The sequence below is a fragment of the Camelus dromedarius genome, chromosome 5 (assembly GCF_036321535.1).
Source record: "Camelus dromedarius isolate mCamDro1 chromosome 5, mCamDro1.pat, whole genome shotgun sequence".
Lineage (NCBI taxonomy): Eukaryota > Metazoa > Chordata > Mammalia > Artiodactyla > Camelidae > Camelus > Camelus dromedarius.
Window position 1 is genome coordinate 2,566,712 of NC_087440.1, and position 21,128 is coordinate 2,587,839.

The 21,128-nt window shown below is 47.7% G+C and overlaps 1 protein-coding gene across 1 annotated transcript in view; it reads left to right on the forward strand.

Moving 5' to 3' along the window:
- Positions 1 to 21,128, forward strand: part of MAP2K1 (mitogen-activated protein kinase kinase 1) — a 67,969-nt gene that overhangs the window by 40,765 nt on the left and 6,076 nt on the right. The window contains exons 4-7 of the mRNA XM_031452892.2: positions 888 to 965; positions 1,525 to 1,576; positions 18,052 to 18,176; positions 20,845 to 21,046. Coding sequence (XP_031308752.1) covers positions 888 to 965; positions 1,525 to 1,576; positions 18,052 to 18,176; positions 20,845 to 21,046 — 457 coding nt within the window. The remainder of the gene's footprint in view (positions 1 to 887; positions 966 to 1,524; positions 1,577 to 18,051; positions 18,177 to 20,844; positions 21,047 to 21,128) is intronic.

Below are 21,128 nucleotides of genomic sequence, written 5' to 3' on the forward strand. Positions count from 1 at the left end.
TTTGAGCAAGATTTCTGCTCAAATGCTACCTTCTAAGTGAAGTCAGAATTCTTCCTTCCTTGATGTGTCTGTTGCACTTTTATTATACATTTATTCTGATTTGTTATATTTTATAAAGAGTTGTATATTGCCTCTAGTAGTTTATAATAAAGTTATTGATGACAAGAGCTAGGTCTTTTTTGTTATCTTTGTCCCCCAGAGAACCTAACACTGTGCATATCACTTTGTAGGGTTTGTGGAATGAATTATTGCTTTTTTTTTTTGACGTTTCCTTTGGATTTTATGAAATATAATTTGTTAGGATAACACCCAATGCAAGTTGTGACTTATGTGATGGTGATAAAATGGCAAACACTTACTGAGCACTTACTATGGGCTAGACATTGTTCTGAGTGCTTTATATGTATCAGTTTAATGCTTACAGTAGCCCTATGATTATTATAACAGCCTTATGATTATCATCTCCATCTTACAAGTTGAGTAATGTGGTCAAAGTCCACAAGATAGTGACAGAGTTGGGGTGGGGATTTAGACAGTTTGCCGCTAGAGTTTGCATTCCTACCTGCTACACTGTTCTGTTATTTCAGGATAGTGAACCATTGAATTAGTCATTTGATCACTAAATTAGTCATTTTTGACCACTGAACTAGTAATTTCTGACCACTGAATTTATAATTTGTTTCATGATTATTCGTGGAATTTAAGTTGTTAGTCATTTGGTAGCTCCCACAAGGTTTTGTATTCATATCTTATTTGATGTGCGGAACAAACCAAAGGGTTCCCTTCTCGGAGGATGTGTCATGTGTGAGATTCACTTTCCTGCTGAAGTTTAACCCTTGAAAGAATAGGAACATTGTCACTAAATGGGCTGGTATTCTTGTTCTTAGGATGGGGGTTCCTTGGATCAAGTCCTGAAGAAAGCTGGAAGAATTCCTGAACAAATTTTAGGAAAAGTTAGCATTGCTGTGAGTATATTGATAAGTTTTTCTTCCACGTCACTTCATTGACAAGTTTATGAGTCAGTAGGAAATGGACAAAGAGGAAGGTAGGAAGTCGGCAAACAAAGTTTGTAAGAAAAGTGGGGTTCTCTCTAGAGTTTGCCCTATTTCTGGATACAGTATTCCCCCCTGCGTCTCACTCACTAGAACTAGAAAAGTATTAAAATCTGTGTCTAGAAAAACAGGACAGGGTATCCAAAAGAATTCTCAATTTGTAGCATCAGAAAGCCTCTTTTTTGATTGCCAGTTCAGAAAAAATTAATTCAAGCAAAGTTTTTTTTTAAAGTTGTCTAAACTTGCAATAGTCAATTTTGCTTCAAAATAGTGTTTAAATACCATGTTAAAAAAAATGGTTTCTTGATAAGGTTAAAAAATCAAACAAAAGAAAGAATAAAAAACAAGGGAAGAAGACAGATTTGTGATGTTAGATGAAATATATTCTAGGTCATTTTAAAGTAGAAAAGTTGAGTATTTTCTAAACACCATTCTTTCAGTTTCCATCTTTTTTACCTCTCCTTTCCCCTAGGTAATAAAAGGCCTGACGTACCTGAGAGAGAAGCACAAGATTATGCACAGAGGTAAGACATTACTTGCTCATTATGTTTTGAATTTTAGCTGAAATCTAAAGGTTGTTGCATTCTCTTTTGTGGTTTGTTTTGGTATAAAAGCCACTTAATAGTATTTTTAATTTTTACTGCAACTCTTTGACTAGTTTGATGTCTGGAGCAGCAAGAACCACCCTCTCTTTGGTCTGTGGTACATCAGTTACCTGAGGCTGTGGCAGTCATAGTCACCCCGTAAGCACAGGCCAGATCCCCAGCTAGAACTTAGTTACCCAACCCCCAGTGTCACGTCTGCCCACTGGACTAGATTGTGCACGGGGCCAAAGCCATGACTGGATCTGGGTTTGACTATAAAACTTTCGCTTCTTTTAATCAAGGTATATACACACTTACCTTATAACCACGCCACTATTAGCTGTTTATTAAAGGTAAACAGAAACGTTTGTCCATTACAAACTCATCTACAAGTGTTTAAAGCAGCTATATTCATAATAGAAACAACTAAAATATTCTTCAACAGGCAGAGAGACAAATTCCAGTATATCCATACAATAGGAAATTACTCAGCAATAAAAATGAACAGGCCGCTGACACATGTAATTTTGATGAATATCAAAAACACTTAATGTTGGATGAAAGAAGCCTGGACAAAGAATAGGACAAACTGTTTCCATGTATATAAAATGACAGAGAAAACAACACTGATCTGTAGTGACAGAAAGTAAAGCGTGGTTGCCTGTGGGTTTAGGGAGAGATTAACATCAAAGAGACATGATGGAACTTTCTGCGGTGATGAAATGTTGTATCTTGATTGTGGTGGCAGATACATGGGTATATGCATTTATCAGAAGTCAAACTTTCCAATGAAGTGGTTGTATTTTACAGTTTATACGTTTATCTCAATAAAGTTGATTTTAAAAAAAGATGTGGGAAGAGGGTAATAGTTCAGTAGTAGAGTACTTAGCATGGACAAGGTCCTGTGTTCTATCCTCGGTATCTCCATTAAAAAAACCAAAACGATGAAGCCAGAGAAAAGACAAATGGAAAACAGTGCTCTCAGCCATGGCCCTTCAGCCGCAATGTGCTAATAGTTACAGGTCTAAGGAGGGAGGGCTGAGGAGGAGAGGAATTAACTGGTGAAATTGACTGGCCAGCTTACGAGCCACTATATATTAGGTGAAACAGTCTAAATTTTAAAATAGATACTGTTCTTTTAATTTTAAAAAGCTCAAAAAATTATTTTGTTTTGTTTTGGGGGGAGGTAATTAGGTTTACTTATTTATTATTATTATTTTTAACTTAACAGAGGTACTGGGGATTGAACCCATGACCTTGTGCATGCACTCTACCACTGAACTACACCTTCCCCCCTCATTTTTTTTAAAATTGTAAAAAATATATAACATAAAATTTATCATTTTAACTATTTTCAAATGTACAGTTCAGCGGCATTGAGTACATTCACATTGTTAGGCAACTGCTACCATGATGAGTGTTACTAAAATGTTGGTTTTGCTTTAATTCATCTGTAGATTCAAGGCCAACCCACTGAAAATCCCAGTAGGCTTTGTAGAGTTGATAAATTGTGTCTAAAATTTATATGGAAATGCAAAGGACCTAGAATAGCCAAAACAACTTTAAAAAGGAAAAACAAAGTCGGGGGATTTAGACTACCTGATTTCAAGGTTTATTATAAAACCACAGTAATCAATAGAATGTTGTGTTGGTGTGAAGCTAAGCATTAATAGAGCAAATGGAACAGAATGATTAGTTCAGAGATAGATGGATACATATATAGTCAACTTAAGTTTTGGCAAATATTCCAGGGTAGTTCGATAGGGAAAGAAGAATCTTTTCAACAAATGATGCTGGAACAATTGTGTATCCATATGCACAAAAATGGGCCTCTCCCATTACCTCACACCATATAATAAGTTAACTCACAGTGGATTATAGGTCTAATTGTACGAGTTAAAACTGTAAAACTTCAAAAAGAAACAAAGGAGACTATTTTAGTGACCTGTGTTTTAGCAAAGAGTTTTAATATGGGACACAAAAAGCACAAAGTATAAAGGAAAAATCAATAAGTTGAACCTCATCTAAATTAAGAACATTTGCTTTTCCAGAGACTCTGTGACAAAAATGAAAAGGCAAGCCACAGACTGAGGAAATATTGGCAAAACATATAAAGTCAAAGGACTTTATCTAGAATATATAAAGACCTCTCACAACTTAACTCACAGTGCAGTTTAAAAAATGGGTAAGAGATTTGAACAGACACTAAAGAAGATATGCCAGTGGCAAATAAGCACATGAGGAGATATTTAACATCATTAGTCATTAGGGAAATGTAAGCTAAAGCCACAGTGAGATATGCTACATGTCCACTAGAGTGTCTGCAGAGACTGACCGTATGTTATTGAGGACATGGAGTGACTGGAACTCTCAGACGCTGCTGATAGGAATGTGAAATGGTACAGTCATGTTGAAAAACAGCTTATTGTTTCATGATATGTTAAGCCTGTATCTACTATACATTCAACCATTTGACTCCTAGGAGTTTCCCTAGAGAAAAAAATGAAAGCATAGGTCCAATCAGGCCCTTGTACCTGAATGTTTATAGTAGGTTTTTTTTTTTTTTTTGTAATAGCCAAAAACTAGCCACAACCCAAATATCCATCAACAGTTGAATGCATAAGCAAATTGTGGTATATCCATTCAGTGGTATACTACTTAGCAATAATAAGAATAAATGATTGATAAAAGCAACAATATGGATGAATCTTAAGAGAATGTTGCTGACTAAAAGAGTCAGACAAAAAAGAGCACATACTGTGTGATTCTACTTATATAATTCTGAACATTGCAAACTAATGTAGTGACAGAATGCAAATCAGTGGTTGCCTGGGGAATGAAGGAAGGGGAGGAAGGGAAGAGTGAAAAAGGAGTGTGAGGGAACTTTGGGAGGGGTGATATGTTTGTAATCTGAATTGTGGGAATGGTCATATATATACTCATCAAATGATACACTGTAAGTATATGGAGTTTATTGTATGAAAATTATATACCAATAACATATATAAAACCAAAAAAAAAAAGTTGCTGAAAACTATTGACAAAGAGGGATTCTTAAAAGCATCCATGGAAAAAAACAACCACTTTGGAAAACAGTTTGGTAGTTTCTTTTAAAATGAAACCATACAACCCACCAACTCCCCTTCTCAGTATTGACCTAAGAAAAATGAAAACATTTGTTTGAAGGAAGACTTGTGCACAAATGTTCCTAAGCATCTTTATTCATGATAGCCTCAAACTAGAAACAACCGAAGTATTTGTCACCAGGTAAGTAAACAAATTTTTGATATATTCAAACAATGGAATACAGCTCAACAATAAAAATAAATGGTTGATACATACAACTTGGATGAATCTCAGAAACATTATACTGAGGGAAAGAAGCCCTGCAGAAGAGTCCATACTGTACGATCCCATTAGAACAGACAGAATTAATCCACAGTAACACAGTAACACAGTAGATCAGCGGTTGCTTGAAAGTCTGGGGGGCTGGACTGAGCGTGAACTTCACAGGGGCATGATGGAACTTTCTGGAGTAACCAGAGTGTTAAATCTTGATTTTAGTGGTGGGTTCACAGGTTTATACGTTTTTCGAAATGCATCAAACTGTACAGTTAAAATGCAAAACTCTAGAAAGCCTTCTGCTTTCTAACTGCACTGGCTACATTTTGTCCTCTTTCCACTGACAGTTAAAGTGTCAACAGGAGGTACGGTATGGCTTTCCAGTCCCCGCCCCACTCCCTCACACTCATACCTTTGTTAGACTAAGGAAGTCTGCTCATCTTTATTTTAAGTGCCACGGCACACAGACAGGGTATGTACACTGAGTTCTTTATTCATCTGTAAGACAAGGATAATTCATGCCCAAGAGCAATACTTACAAATTACATACTTATTTCATGTAAGTGTGAAAATTAGTTTTTCTCAGAGTCAGTAAATGTTGGCCAGTAGTAACAGTGTTACTGTTTAGCTCAGACATCTCTTTCCAAGAAGCTGTTGGAGGAACCAACCCCTTTGCAAAATGCATTAACCTCTCTATTCCTTTGGCACAGCCTCCATCCCTTTCTTGTAATAAATAACGATCACTCGTTGAGGACCTGTTATGTGCCAAGTGCTGTATTATGTGCTTTATGCCACTTACCTCATTTATTGTTCCCCACAGCCTTATGAAACAGGTGTGTTTTTCCTGTTTTATAGAAACCAAAGCTCAGAGGTTTAGAGTTTATATACCTCTCTCTTACCAGTCTGTGAATTTCTTCACATCAGGGAACACGTCTATACATCTTTTTATCCCCGTCTCCAACGTAATAACAGACTAGCTTCTCCTAAGAAGTCTAAATGGGTGGAGGCGTGGTTAACTTGTGCCGAACACACAGGAATCAACAGTAAACCTGGGCCGAGAACCCATGTCTCCTACTCACAGCAGTCATGAATCCAGTCCTGGTTTTTTTTCTTCCCCCAACCGTGTGCCTTCTATGTACCATGCTCTGTGTTGTCGAGGGAGAGTTCTAACTTTATTTCTGTTCCAAAGAGTGGAAGGTTTCAGCTCATTCCTGGAATAACCAGCTTACTCTCCCCTTCCTTCCAATGCTGCCCCCACTTACCCAGGAATTTCTTTTCTGTGCTCCACCATTTATTGCTCTTTGGCATAAAGAGCTGCTTTGTGAGCCAGACAGGCCCCTGGACAGAGTCTTGGTGGAGAGCTTGCTACTTGCCCAGCTGAGAAGGGAGGAGTCAGTGGAAGGACTTCTGCTCCATTGAGCAGTGTGTGTGCTGGCGGGCCTGGCCTGGCCGCTCAGCTGTTCAGATTCCTGCTGTTGGTGGGTCTTCTCCAGAAAGAATCCTGAAAGAATGCACTGTAAGGCCTGGCCTGGGGAGAGGTACTCTTGCACAACCTGATTCCTGAACAAGAAGCACAATGAGTAGATGATTCCTGGAACCTGAATTAGGGTGAGGGTGGGAGAGTCTCCCTGCCTCTGTCCTTAGGTTTCCTCGCTGCCAGTAAGTTCTTCCTCTGCTCTAAATATATTTCCTGATGAAACTTAAACTCCGTTTCTTCTCATTCTGTCCTTGAGGAAAAATGTGGAAGAATAAAGAGGCTTTTCCTCTGCCTCACATTTAAAAAAATTTTCTCCTAGCTGATACTGATTTGTTGGCAACAGTTTAGTGATTATTTCAATTATCTTTCGTTGTGTAATAAACCACACCAACACTTTGTGGTTTTAAAACACTAGTTTATTGCTTTCTATGTTTTTATGGGTTGGCAGGGCCTCCCTCCCCATGTCTTCAGTCATCCTCTGGGAGGTAAACCCTTGGCTTCGTCCCATGATGGTCTTAGGGTTCCATCAGCAAGAGGGGGTAACCCCAATATTCAGGCATCGTTTAAGCCTCTCCTTTTTAAAAGTCCTATTGGCTAAAGTAAGTCGTGGTCAAGCCAAGATTCACAAAGTGGAGGGACACACTCTTTCTCTTGTTGGGAGGAGCTACAAGGTATGGCCAGTTTTCCCTATGACATGTGATAAAAAGTTCAGCATTTGAATCCTGACAGTGCTGCTCACTGTGTAACATCAGGCAAGTTAACTTCTACAAACCTCAGGAAAATGTAGAAAATAGAGCCTCCCTAAAGGTTGTGAGGACAGAGATCATGCCTAAAAAGCACTTAAAACAGTGCTTGACACACAGTAACCCTTAATGTTAGCCACTGCTTAGCAGGCGAATGAGCAGGTTTTTATGATTGCCAGCAGCGGAAGCCAGCCTGCCTTGGTTTAAGCTTCTCAGAAGGTATTCATTAGGAGGAGCCTGGGAAAGTATAGAGAAGCCTTTGAAAAGCTGAACCCACAAACTTCCGTGGGGCAGGGACCAGGGAGGGCTGCTCTGGTTGGGAAGCTGGGGAGCTCAGGCAGATGAGGAGCTGCCCGAGCCCACAGCTCCCACAAGGTTGCCACTGCTGGGCCAGCTGGCCCTTCTAAGCGTCACCGGGGGGTGGGCTGCAGGCTTGGTCACCTCCCAGAGGGGTCCACGGTCAGTGTTTCTGAAGCATACACTCCCATGACAGTCATGCAGGTATCAAGGGACACCATCCCTCCCGCTGCGTGTGGGGGGCGGGTTGGCACATCCGTATGCAGAGGTGACAGTGTTTTAAATTATTACGTTGAAAGTGATTTCTAGGTGTGCCCTGCTTTAAGTAAAAGTAGTGTACAAAAATAACTCACGGCGAAAATTGCTCTGGGGGCACTTCTTTGCTTTTTCAAGACATTTGCTACGGGCTTTTTCAAATATAACTTCTCACAGAATCTTCAAAAAGGCAAGCGAATTACATCAATTTAATTCAGACTTTTTTTTTTTCAAAGAAATACGTTGGGGATACAAAATTAGGCATACCTGCATTTACAAGTTACTTTTTAAATGAGAGGAAGTACAGTAATGGTGTTTGTAGGGAGACCGCTGTTTCCAGGTGCCATTTAGGTACTGTTTTTCCAGCTAGGGAGTGGCCTCTTGAACGTTTCTCAGTGTCCTTCCCTCGCCTGGGTGGGTGTGCCCTGGTCCCAGCGAGCTCCTCTGCTGGGGCTGCGCGTGTGGCCAGCTCTCCTGCATTTCCAGCACGTCCACGCTGACTGGGAGCCTAGAGGGGAGCAGGTCCTCACCCTCGTTCCTGAAGCGATTGGTCTCTGCCCTTGAGGAGCAGGACTTCTCGGGTGAGACAAGTACAGCTGATACTCCCACTGTCTGAAGTTCTGGGAGCTGTTCTGGGTTTGATCCACAGTGAACTGACCCACTGGGATCTGTTCTTGGTGCTGTGCAGACGTTGCATTCTGTTTCCCCTGGGTGTTCAAAGGGGGCGGCAGTCGTGTGGCTCAGCCTGGTGTATGTGGGTGTGGGGCGTTGATTCAGGAGGTAGATGTTAGACCTGGGATCCCTCTGAAAGTGTAGGCTTTCTGTGAAGTCTCTGGGTGACATCCTGGTGGACATGTGCATGTCCCTCGTGTTTCTTTTCCCTTCTCCTCATAGTCACTTCCCCCAACCAAGTAAAATAATTTAAATTGTAAAATACTCATTGTGTACCTATCAAGTTCAAGGTACTGGGTGAGTCAGTATGGAGGGGATAAAGATGGGTCATAAATGAAATGTGTCCTCCAGGAGCTTAGAGTCTTAACGAGGAAAGAGACATACCTGTGAGTGATTCTGTGCGCGGTGGAACACCACCAGTGTCATTGTTTTGTGCATGAATCGCCACCCTGCCAACTGTCAGATAGACTGATGTGATATATAACTAGTCAGGATTCTCTTGTTGCGTCAGAAACCTAACTTAGGATGTATTGGCTGCGTGACCAGGAGGTCTGAAGGCAGGGATGAGTATGGGGTGAAATGATAGTCTCAGGACTCTGGTCTGCTCTTGGCTTTAATCCTTATGTGGGCTTCCTTTTCAGTCACCTGCTCTTCACTGGGGGCAGCAGGGACCTCAGTAGCCCGGCACTTCTGGTCCATAGTGCTCCCTGTCCCAGGGAAAGCTCCGCCCACTCTCCCCAGCATCTAGGTCAGGGCTTGGAGACCCACACAGTCCTGGACCAGTTGTTTGTCGAGAGGACAAGAGAAGTGTGGTTGGCCATCCTAGGTTACGAGTCTACCCCTGGGGCAGGATAGGTGAGGCCCCTTTATTGTTACCCTCACAGAAACATTTGCTGTTGTGGGGAGCAAATCCCAAATGAAAAAGATTCTGTTACTAGAAAAGATGGGAGGAGCAGATTCTGAAAACAAGCAAATAAGGGGGGGAAAGTTGTTTCACTATAAATAATAGTACGCATTGGGTCAGAAAGACAGAAAGCTGCTAACACAAGATCAAAACAATAATTAAGCTTTTAAGGCCGGGGTGGGCAAATTGGCAGCCCACAGCCTGCTGCCTATTTTTGTATGGCCTGCAAGCAAAGAACTGTTTTCCAGAATTCTGTGACATGTGATAACTGTGTGAGATTCAAATTTCAGTGTCCATGAGGAGGTTTTGTTGGAACACAGCCAGGCTTATTTGAGTGCTGTCTGTGGCTCCTTTCGTGCTGTAAGGGCAGAGCTGAATAGCTGCTAGGAGGAGAGATCGTGTGGCCCTCCAAGCCTTAAAATGCTCACTCTCTGATCCTTTACAGAAAAAGCTTCCTGACCCCTGAGTTAAGGGGAAGAAGAAGTCCCCGACTGAGGGAGTTTTAGAATTTAAGCCCAGAAGTCGGCTTTAAGTTGAGCAGCTTAGGTTTTCCATGAAAACGTGGTGTATGAGGTAGGTAGGAGAGAGGGTGTGTCCCTGACCCCGGGGCTCTGAGAGGAATTGGCTACAAAGGTTTCTCCCTCTGTGGCAGGAGGCCCCGGGTCCAGTTCATCCAAAGCTGACCCACGTGGTTAGGCTATGAGTTCAGGGCTGTGTGGGGGTGAGGATACTGCTCTGCTGCATGCCATTTAGAGCCGGGACCTGCATTGCCAGCCCACCGGGCTCCTTAGCCCCGCATCATCAAGAGCTTTCTTAAAGACCCTGATGAGGCATTATATGGTTTCGATCAGTACAGGGTTCATTCCTCTTGGCACGTAAATAGTTTCTGCCTTGGAGTTGCTGGCCGATGAAGGTTAGTAAATGCTAAGAACAGTGTGAAATTATGCCTTAGCTGGTTTCTCTTTCCCTTCTGTTGGATGAAGCAGCGTGTAACCTGCCTGAGAGTTACTTCCCGTATTGCGGTGTACTGAGGAAGCCAGGCTAGATTTTTGAGGGGACCCTCAGCTGGGCTGTACCTGGGGCCTTCTTGGAGCACCGTCCAAAAGAGGGCCTTATGCCCAGGGTGAAGAGTTCTGTGAAACCAGGGAGCTCTCGTGTCAGAGTGAGGTTTGTCCTCTGCAGAGACAACAGGTGTGTGTGAATCCCAGTCCTGGGGACAGCTGGTGCCTTGAGGGGGTCCCGGCAACAGGGTCCTCACAGCAGTCAGGATTTCAGCCTCTGAAGTCCTCCTCTCGCTTGAAGTCAGACTTGCTGTTGGCACCGATAGGCAAGATCCGAAGTGGCCCAAGTTTGTTTTTGTTTTGTTGTTTTACAAGCTGTTGGTGGCAGACTCACATGTAATGAGTTTCTGAGTGGCTGCTTCTCTGACCCTTACAAGGCACTGTGCTGCCTGCCAGGGCTTCTCTGACGCCCTGCCAGCCTTCCCTGAGGAAAGTCAGGGTGGCCCCTGGGGCTGTGCATGGGCTCTGTCCTGAGCACAGCCCCTGTCTGTGTGTGGCGGGGTGTGCCATCTATGCCTCAACCCGTAGGTTGCCCCGTGGTGTCCAGGGGGCGGCCCTGCCTGTGTCTCTGCTTCCGTTGCCCACCAGCCTCATTCCCCGCCCATGTGGTGACAGCCTCGATGGGGCAGTGAATTTAAAGGGAGAACCGATTCCTTTAGACTCTGTCTAGACTGCCCTACCTTACAGATGGAGAGAAATGGAGAGTGGCCGATCAGTAGCTGGAATCCGGTATGTAGCCTCTGGTTAGAAATGTGCGTCACGTTCTCTAGAATTACCTTGGTGCTAGACCCACAGTGGTGGATTGTGCCTCCAGACAAGTTTGTTTCTTAGCTTCTCAAGTGAGGCAGATGGGACGTTGGAGGAGGGAAAGTGCTTCCTCACATCCCTTTAGGGAAGCATCATGGAGGAGGTGGTATTTGGGCTGAGCTTTGAAGCCGAGGGAGAAGTCATGCAGATGGCAGTGTCAGCGCGAGGAATTCCAGGTAGAGGGAAACACATGAATCATGGCTCAGAGGCAGGGAAACACTGATGTGTCTGTCCTTGCAGCGAGTAGCAAGTCGTTCAGGGTGTCTGAAACGAAGCATTCCTGATGGTGAGTGGTGGGAGTTACCTGAAGATTAGTTGAAGCGAGTGAGCAGGGTCTTCACTGTGTGCGTGGGGACTAGATTTAACCTGGGCAGTGGGGAACAGAGGCGCACTCCTGAGCGGGGAAGGGAGGTGCGCTGCCCTGTGAGAAAGAGCCAAGGGGAGGGGGCGGGGAGGCCAGTTAGGAGGCTGTTGCTGTGGTCCTGGAAGTGAGAACTTGGGTCTGAGACAGGGCAGTCACCGAGCAAAGGGCCAGGAGGACAGGTTGGGAGACTGTATCCTGGGAAGCCCCTGAGAGCAGAGGCCAGGTGTGTGGACGGATGGGAAGGGCAAGGGAAGAGAGCGGAAGGTTTGCCCTGCGGCCCTCCCCATGGCAGCTGTGGAGGAAGGGGCCTGAGGCCCAAGGTACCTGCTTCCTTTAGGAAAGGCCCTGCCCCAGGCTGACAGGTGATCCCGGGAGAGCCATGTCCTGTTCCTTCTCACATGAAAACAGGGTGCAGGATGTAGGTGACCATTACTGTGGTGATGGTCCTAGAAATTCTCTCTCACTCTCCATTTAAAAATGAGCAGATCTCCGGCGTATCTCTATCTTTCCTTTTTCCGTTTTCTCCCCTCCAACACCCCATCCCTCCTGCTGAACAAAATTAGCTTTCAGGGGGCTAAAACAGGTTTTTAACTAATTTCTCTTCCTTGATTTACAGATAAAAAGCACCCAGGTTAGCGCCTTTGTTTTCCTGCCCCAGGTGGTTGATGGGCTCTGTGGTAGATGGCATGCCTGCTTGTCTTCTGAAGTCACCCAGATCGCCTGGGAGGGGAAATGCACTCACTGCTCCAAGGCAGGTTGTTTTAATGGAAAGGTTACTTTGCGGTCTTTGGCAGGGGGCTTCTACTTGAGCCTTAATGTCCATATGTATAAAATGGTGCTGCTCTGCCGTATTATTATGAGTCATTAGAAATGAAAGGTCAGGGAATCCAGGATCCTTAAGCTCTGCCCTTTCCTGCCTCCTTTTCCCTCTTTCTCTCTCTCCGCCTTCTCCCCCCACCTCTTTAGTGTTACCCCATACTTTTTGCTGTGGCTTTTAGTACAACCTGATTTAACATTTTGACCATTTCTTTGAATGATGTGTGCTGATAAAATGCAAATCCTGAACTCTTGCAACATCATCTTGTGTTTAATTGTCAGCATTTGTGTGCCTTTTGGGTCAGGACTGAACACTGCACTTGCAGAGAGGGGCGCACAAAGGTAGAGAATGAAAGCATTTCAAAACTAATGAATCTTGGAAGGGAAGAAGAAAATTAAAATGCAGTTGCTGGACTGGGATGCAGAAATCTTGCAAGTGGAGTGATAAAAATAGCTGCTTGTTAGGACCTGGCCCGCGTGCTCTGAAGGCTCACTGTGTGAACTCACTTGTTAATCAGGAGGTGGGAAACAGCCTCTAGTTCCTGCTGTCAGCACGAGACATCTGCAGTTTAACTCATCAAGGAGCGTAAGGAGCTGGAGCTGACAAGGAAGTGCTCATTCACCATCCTGGAGCTTTGAGATCCAGCTGACATACAACATTGTATTAGTTTCAGGTGCACAGCATAGTATACACACTGGATACACGTGAATATTGTGACGTGATCACCGCAGTAAGTCTAGTTGACCTCCATCACCTTACATAGTTTTCTTTCCCGTGAGGAGAACTTCTAGGATTTACTATCGTAGCAGCTTGCAAACGCACAGTACAGTGTCTGTCCCTGTAGTGGGCCTGCTGCACATTACACCCCCAGGACTCACTTCTCTTGCACCTGGAGGTCTGTGCCTTTGACCGCTTCCAGCTACAACTTCACAGCTTTTTCTGAAGCTTTGCGGGACAGCTGTTTATGGTTTGCCGTTTGCTGACTTCTTTAGACCCCGATTAGCCAGGCTCTGGATAAACAGTCAAGGATCTGTGAGCCCACCCTAGCCTCTGCCCGTAGCTCGCTTTGTAACCTGGACAGGTAGCTCCTGAACTCAGGTCCTCAGTGTCTCTGACCTGTACGCAGGGGTTTAGGATGCTCACCTCACACCATCGTTGTAAGGATTAAAGAAGGCAGTGTATTTAAAAGGCCTGGCATAGCAGGTGCTCAGTGAACCAGAGGTGGGGTGGTGTCTTCCTCAGCTGGCTGGCTTCTTGTTATTTGTTGTACTCTGTCTCCCCTGGTGGTGACAGCCTGAACAGGGACAAGGGCTTGTCCTTTTCACTCATAGCTCATGCAGGCTACATGTTTATAGAATAAACAGGTGACCCCAGTGAATTCTGTAACACGTTGATTGCCCACTGTGGATCGGGTGCTCCGAGGAAACAACTATCACCCAGATTTGGGTGATGTGGCGATCGATGTGTTAATCCAAACCCCTTGTTTAGAGGGGTAGACAATGTTTAGAAGTCAGGTTAAAATCATGTGCTCATGGGGGGAAAATCAGGAGGCTTTGAACAGTGGTTATTTCTGGGGCAGAAAATATCAGAGAACAAAATACTTCCTGCCACCTAATTTTTTCGTAAAACCTCCTTGTTCGTTTTTGAAGAAAGGTTTACCCATCTTCATTGTTGCAAAGTCTGGGCAGGATCTGGGTATCTATCAAACCTTAGCATCTTGTAGGTTTCTGTGGGAGGCTTGTCAGCCTGGGAGCCTGGGGCGGGGGCGGATGCTCCCTCTGGAATGCAGCATGGCCTACCACGTGCTGGGGCTCCTCTCAGCCTCTTCCTCCTGATGGTGGAGGGTCAGAAAGAGAACCCAAGGCCTGGGGAGGCCTCAGGAAGTAGAGAGAGCCTGGGCCCGCGGTGTGAACAGTGGTTGAGGTAGCTGCGAGGGAAGATGCTGGCGGAAAGCCCGATTAAACCTCCCAGGGCTCCAGAGTAGGGCAGTATTCCTCATTGGGAGGGGGACTCAGAAGAACCAGGCACCTGATGTAGAGGTGAGAGGGAAAGGGCGATGTTTTAGATGCAGGGACCAGCACAAAACCAGCAGTTAGAGAGGCAGGCGAGCCCGGGCCCAGGGGAGGTGAACAAGGAGACGTGTTGCAGCAGGAAGTTGGAAAGGTAAGCAGAGCAGTGGAGGGCTTGGGAAGGCAGGCCACAGGGCCTGGACGGCACTCTGAGGCAGACGGGAGCCACTGCAGGCTCTGTACAGGGGCTGTCCCACTGGAGGAGTGCTGGTCAGTGTGCAGGACAGCGTGGAGGAGAAAGATGCTGGGGATTGGAGCAGAGGAAGGAGGGGCGGCGATTCTGGGAAGCAAGTGCGAATGCTGACAATTGAAGGAAACACCATCTCTGGCCTTATCTGACATGTACCTCATTTCTGCCCCCAGAGAAGAGCCCCACTTGGCTGGGGCTGCCAGGGACGAACATGTCCCTGTCTGGCGGCTCCAGCCACATACTCTGGAGTGGAGGGATTTAGCATGCCCCGGTCTCCAACTTCTTGTCAGGCCATCAGGGTCACCAGGAGGGGCCGTGTGCATGCATTTGGCTTCCAGGATGGATGTAGTCCAAGCAAGGAACCCCCCTGAGGGTTTCCCTCTGCTGCCCTCCCCCATGGATCTCTGTAGCCTACCGGGCAGTGTTGTTCCCTGGAGCAGGTGGAGGAAGCTGGAGCTGACTGCCAGGAAGGGAGGAAAGCGGTGTTATGTAAGTTCGCAAAAAAAAGGAGGCTGGCTTGCCATGTGAATAGAAATCAGAACAGTCACAGAGGCAGTGCAGCCACTCCTGAGCAGCAGCTGTGGCCTGGAGAGATGTGTCTGAGCAGCAGGGAGAGTCCCCGGGCCCTGGGGAGGGCTGCTCTGTTGGGGACAGGGGGCGGGGAGGGGGTGATGCCTGGTGCTGTGAACTTGCCAATCTGGGAGGGCTACCCATGAAAGAATCCTTCTTTGTGTTCCTGTAACGTGCATGTGTGCTATTTAAATGCCCACAGTTTGTTAGATTGATCCTGGTCTCCATTTGGTGAGGTTGTGAGAGCTGCAGTTTTTATCACCACTTTACTGATTTGCAGACTGCAGACCACAGACTGCAGAAGCGAGGCCGCACGTGGAGCAGGCGGCAGGGCCAGGATCTGAATGCGGGTCTCTTGTCTCTGTAAGCAGTGCCGCTCTTCTGCCGTATGGCAAGGCCTAGCAGGTCACTTCCCAGCAGGCCCTGGGAACATTTGAAGGGTGAGGAGCTCAGGGCTTCATGGTGCAGCCACAGGGATGAAAGGCTGTGATGCTGCTGGAGCGTGTCGGGGGCGGGGGTCGTGTCGGAGCGCCTCCGTGCTCCCCGCTGTTCCTGCGGGGAGAGCGCTGCCCAGCCCTTCCCGCTCTGTCCTGTCCCTCAGCCTCGCTCTCCACACACTGAACCCGGCCTCCGGGGTCAGGCTCTGTCTGGTGGAGAAGCGCCACAGAGCTGTGGAGGTGAGGACCAGGGGCTCCCTGGGGAAGTGTTTGTCAAGGCCTGTCCTAGTGCCAGGCTCGGGAAGAAACAAAACAAAAGGTAGCCCCTGAGCTCCCAAGGTTTATCGTCTCCCATGTGTTTGAAATGGTTCTTCCAGAGGCCAGACGGCTGCTCCCTGAGTTCATGTAGGGCATCGCTCATCGCCCTGTCTCACTGGCACCCCTCACTGCCTGGGTTCTTACACGGTTTGTTGTTTTTATCTCCTTCATGCACTTGAGACCGCCTGATGCCGCACGTTGCTGTATCGGTTTATTCTGTCTGTCTCCTCGCACTGAAGTGCCGGCTCCGCGGAACGGCAACTTGATGAGTTTGCTGGCTGTCATCTCCCTGGTACCTGCATGGCGCTGGCAGGTAGCAGGTGCTCGGGGACACTTGGGAATGAGTGAAGCAGTTGAGTGATGTGGCAGCAGGGTGAGTGGGGAGAGGACAGGTCTGGGCATCAGAAGGCCTGAGTTCTGGTTCCAGCTTTACCCAGTTTTTGCTGTGTGACCTCAGTCAAGTCCCTGGACCCCTTTGGGCCTTCGACTTTTCATCTCCACCATGAAGGGGAGGAGCCAGATTCCTTCTAAGGCTACTTCTGATGCCTGTGTTCTGAGAGTCTCTGTAAGGGAGACACGAGTGGTTGCCAAAGGGCTTGGAAAGGCCTCATATCCTGTCCTGTCGTGTCCTGTGACATGTTGAGGGCTGGATCTTAGACAGGCAGCACCCGTGGCTCTGAGGACGTGCGTGTGTACACGGTGAGTTTAGATCCATTCATTCGCAGACATTCCTGTGGGCCAGGTGCTGCCCTGGCTCTGAGGTTCCAGGGCTGAGGCAGACGGCCAGTGTCCCTGCCTGGCGGAGCCTGTAGTGGGTGGCGAGAGGCTAGAGGTGGCTGGGGGCCGTGGCTCTGGCCTGGCCCAGGCTGGGGATGCTGAGGGGCTCGGCGGAGGTGGGCAGGGAAGGACTTGCTGGGATATGAGAGGGTGGGGCTTTATTTTCAGTTTTCCCTTGGAAAGATACTTAAATAGACCTGTTAGAATCTGTTTAAGAATAAATAAATGTACTCATGAATATGAAGGGGAAAAAATAAAATGTGAATAGTGGCTCTGGTAGGTTGGAATTATGGGGATTCCATTTTTTCTTTCTCTGATTCTCCAAATACCCTGTGTAGTGTCTGTATTATTCCCATCAGAGATTCCCTGTCAGGGTTTATGATTTTGCTCCTGGGTTTGGCCTCCTTTTGAGTGGAACTCATTGTCTGCTGATGTCTGTCCACAAAGCCCTGGCCTGGGGACCTTTACCAAGAGAATTCTTGGCTCTGCTCTGCCCTCTTCACAGGGAAGTTGTTTGAATCAGGAGAGGGTAGGAAAATAGAGATGGAGATTTACCTCTCTGCAAAGGGAAGGGTCACTGAACTCACACTGGTGTCGGGAGCCAGGGTGGGAAGTGGGGATGGTCCGAGTGCAGGTAAGGGGATGGGGCTGGTGCTGGGGCGCAGCCTTGACCTTGGGGAGCAGCTTTCAGGCCTGCCTGGTTCTCCGGCCCAGGCAGCAGGAGACTCTCCTTGACTGACAACTAGGTGCAGCTCTGCAGGCTGTCAGGGAGATGACTTCAGTGACAGAAAATCAAAAGCCAGCTCCCAACCCCTGCCACATAGTCATGAAACCCATGCTCTGTGCTTGGTGCTGACGTCAGAATAGGAGTTCCCGCCTCTATCCCATCCCCTTTAGTCTTTGGTCTGTAGCCTCAACAAGCATACACGTCTTACTATTTCTTCCTTATGATCCAGCGATGGATATTATGTCTTGCCAACAGGGTTGGTCAAAGCAACAGACTGAAATCTGATTATTCTTGGTAGCTGAGTCCTTCCTGCGGGTCATCTGGCCAAGTCTGGATTCTCAAAGAGTAGAATCCACTGGCTTTCTGTCTTGCTGCTACAGCAGCCTGTCATTCCTTTGCTGACCATCCTTCCTCAAACCTTGAATGAAGAGGGAGCAAGGGCTTGTAAGCCAGGGGCTGGCTCTGCAATGGGGGCGGGAGTGTGTCGTGGGACTCGTGGTCAGGGCTGGTCTGTCCGGGGAGCACTGACCCTCCCTCTGGAACCTGCCTGTGTCAATTCTCTACTTTTCTGTTTTCTTCTCCCTGCAGATGTCAAACCTTCCAACATCCTAGTGAACTCCCGTGGGGAGATCAAGCTCTGTGACTTTGGGGTCAGCGGGCAGCTCATCGACTCCATGGCCAACTCCTTCGTGGGCACGAGGTCCTACATGTCGGTATGAACACCGTGTTCCAGCTTCTTGTCTGATCAGGAATATAGGAGCCAAGTGGGTGCCTCCTCTGTGGAGCCAGAGCCTTGTGCTGGGTGATGGGTGGTGGGGGTGGAGGAGAAGGAAATGAGGGGTGAGGTGTTGTGGTCCCTCGCTGAGGAAATCACAGTCTAATGGGGAGATGTCTTGGCCTTTCACAGGCCTTGGAGCACAGTCGGGGCACTGGCACAGACAGCAGGGTCCTGGCCTTAGCTACCTCCAGCGCTTGGCTGTTTCCCAGAGCTTGGCTTGCATTCTGGGGAGACTGAGCTCCAGCTACCCCCAGGACCTCAGCCTGACTGTCTTCTGACCTTCAAATTGACAAGGCCGGACATGCCCCCACCCCAAATTGCACCACCTCTTCTTTTCCATTAGCAGCAAGTGACATCACTGCTCCCTTAGTTTCCAAGGCAGACTCCTGAGCATCAGCCTTTAACCTCCCTTCCCGCTCCCCATCCTTTCAGCATCTGGTGGCCCCCTGCTCCCGTGAGTCTGTTCAGAATTGTCTCCCCAGTGCAGCCTCTCTCCCCCTCCTCGCTGCACGTCTCCCAGGACTGCCCATCTCTCACCACAGCACCCCTGCCTGGTTCCCTGGCTGGAGTCTCTGCTCTAGTCCAGCTGACCCCCCGGTCACTGGGGCCTTTCCTTCTGCTTCCAGCTCGGCCGGCTCCCACTGCCACCAGAGCTCTGTGTGCAGCTGCCCGCATGCCCATGGCAGCATCAGCATGTTCTCTTGCTGCCCGCATACAGCGAGTTCCCTTAGGGGCAGAGATGGGGCCATAGGTGTCTCTGTTGTCCCCAGGGTCTGGCTTGGGGCCCGGCACATGGTAGGTGCTCAGGGAATGCTTGGTGAGCTGGCGAATGTTTGGTTGACCGAATGAGTGGGTAAATGGCTAACAAAGAGGAAACGTAGCTCTGGGTGAGTGCTGATGTGGGGCAGACAGAGGGGCCTGGTTAGGGTGAGTGGGCCGTCCTCCTGGAGGGGGAAGGAAGAGCTGGAACGGATCGGAGGGGCCACACAGGGGACCAGGGCAACTTAGCCTGTAGGTTTTCATGTGCACTCTTTCAAGCACCTCCACATCCTGATCTGTATGGTTGTCCATGAAGTAAAGATTAATGTTCCCATTTTAGAGATGAGGAAATCTAGACTCAGGGAGGTGAAGTGACCTGCCCACTTCACCTTGCAGAGCTGGGGTTGAAAGCCACGTTCCCTCCCTGCCAGTCAGTCCCCCTTTGCACGCTGTCACTTGCCTCTTAGGTAAGACAGCTGCCCCGGCCTCCCTGTGTGGAAAGTTATGCTCACATCCTCATTTCTTCTTGCCTGTCCCTCCCTACACCGTGACTCAGCCACTGGCACCATGACTGACCCAGTGCTGACCCACATCCCCACCCCGTCCCCTCCAGTGACCTGCAGTCTTCAAGAGATCTGAAACTCGCAGGCTCATCGGCTTCTTCCCTCAGTGTCTGAAAACTGAGCGGCTAGTACCCTGGGCTACTCAGCTGCCAACTGTCACACTCAAAATCAGTTAACAGGCCCTGGGACTTACTGATCCAGGGTTTAGTGGGTTTGGTTTTTGTAGTTACATGGTCAGTTCCAAAATAGTCCAGTGTTGGGAGTTAGTGAAAACTCCTATAGGAGAAGTTAATTTGATGTCTAAATAAATGTATGACGGTCAGAATAAAGTTTTTTTATAGGCTTCTTGAAATACATGTGCTATTTCAGTTAATGCTCAGTAAAAACAACGCTTTGTATAGCACTGTATACTTTTTTCTCTTTGACTCTTCCCACCAATAACAACTCCTATTTGTATAGCATTTAGCAACGTCTGATACACATTTTCATTTGATTTGATCTTCTCAGTACCCTGGTCAGTAGAGCAGCTATTTTGTTATGTTGTTATGGAGCTATCATTAGCCCCATTTTATAGATGAGGAAACTGAGGCTCAGGATCACGTAGCTTATAAGTCCCAGGCTTGGGACTTGAACCTAAGTCTCCTGACCCCAGATCCTCTGCCTTTTCTGCCATTCCATGTTGTTCAGGAACAGTGAGTCAGTGGCAGAGCTTGGTCTGAGAACTCAGCTTTCCTCACTCTCAAGGCCAGTGTTCTTTCTACCCACTGCATACCTCATTCACGACCCAGGCTCCAGAAGCTTCATGTTTTGGACTCAGGTAACAAGATGAGCCTCTCAAGCTGGGCTTGGACAAGCTGTCCTGCACATGCAAGACAGTGAGTGACCAGGCCGGGTAAAGCTGGGCCACAGCTGAAGTGGCAGCCAGGGTCTGGCTGGGTTGGATGCTGCGAGTTCAGGGCAGGTTACAGGGAAGACGGCAGTTAGGAGGGGTCAGAGCCATAGGAGCCAGCTAGGATTGGGTAAACACAATATTTAGGGACAGGTGGGAAGCCAGAAAGAGGTTAGTGGAGGTCCTGGAACAGGATGTGAGCTCCTGAGAGGAAGAGGCAGAGGAAGATAAAATGCATCAGCAGACGCAGGGCTGGGACCAGGCAGGACAGCCCACTCTCTCGCAGCACCTCAACGGGGCGGGAAGTGCAGGCATTCGCGAGGACTCGCCCATCCCTCTTCTGTGTGGGCCCAGGCCGGCTCACAGGTGGTAACTCTCTGTTTCTCCTGCAGCCAGAAAGGCTCCAGGGGACTCATTACTCGGTGCAGTCGGACATCTGGAGCATGGGGCTCTCTCTGGTTGAGATGGCGGTTGGGAGGTATCCCATCCCTCCTCCAGATGCCAAGGAGCTGGAGCTGATGTTTGGGTGCCAGGTGGAGGGAGACGCGGCTGAGACCCCGCCCAGGCCACGGACCCCCGGGAGACCCCTCAGCTGTAAGTGGCCTGTGTGACCCGGCGTGGACTGCGGGTGGTCCTTGACTGTCAGAGGTCTCTGGAGGGCTGACTCCCTGTCTCT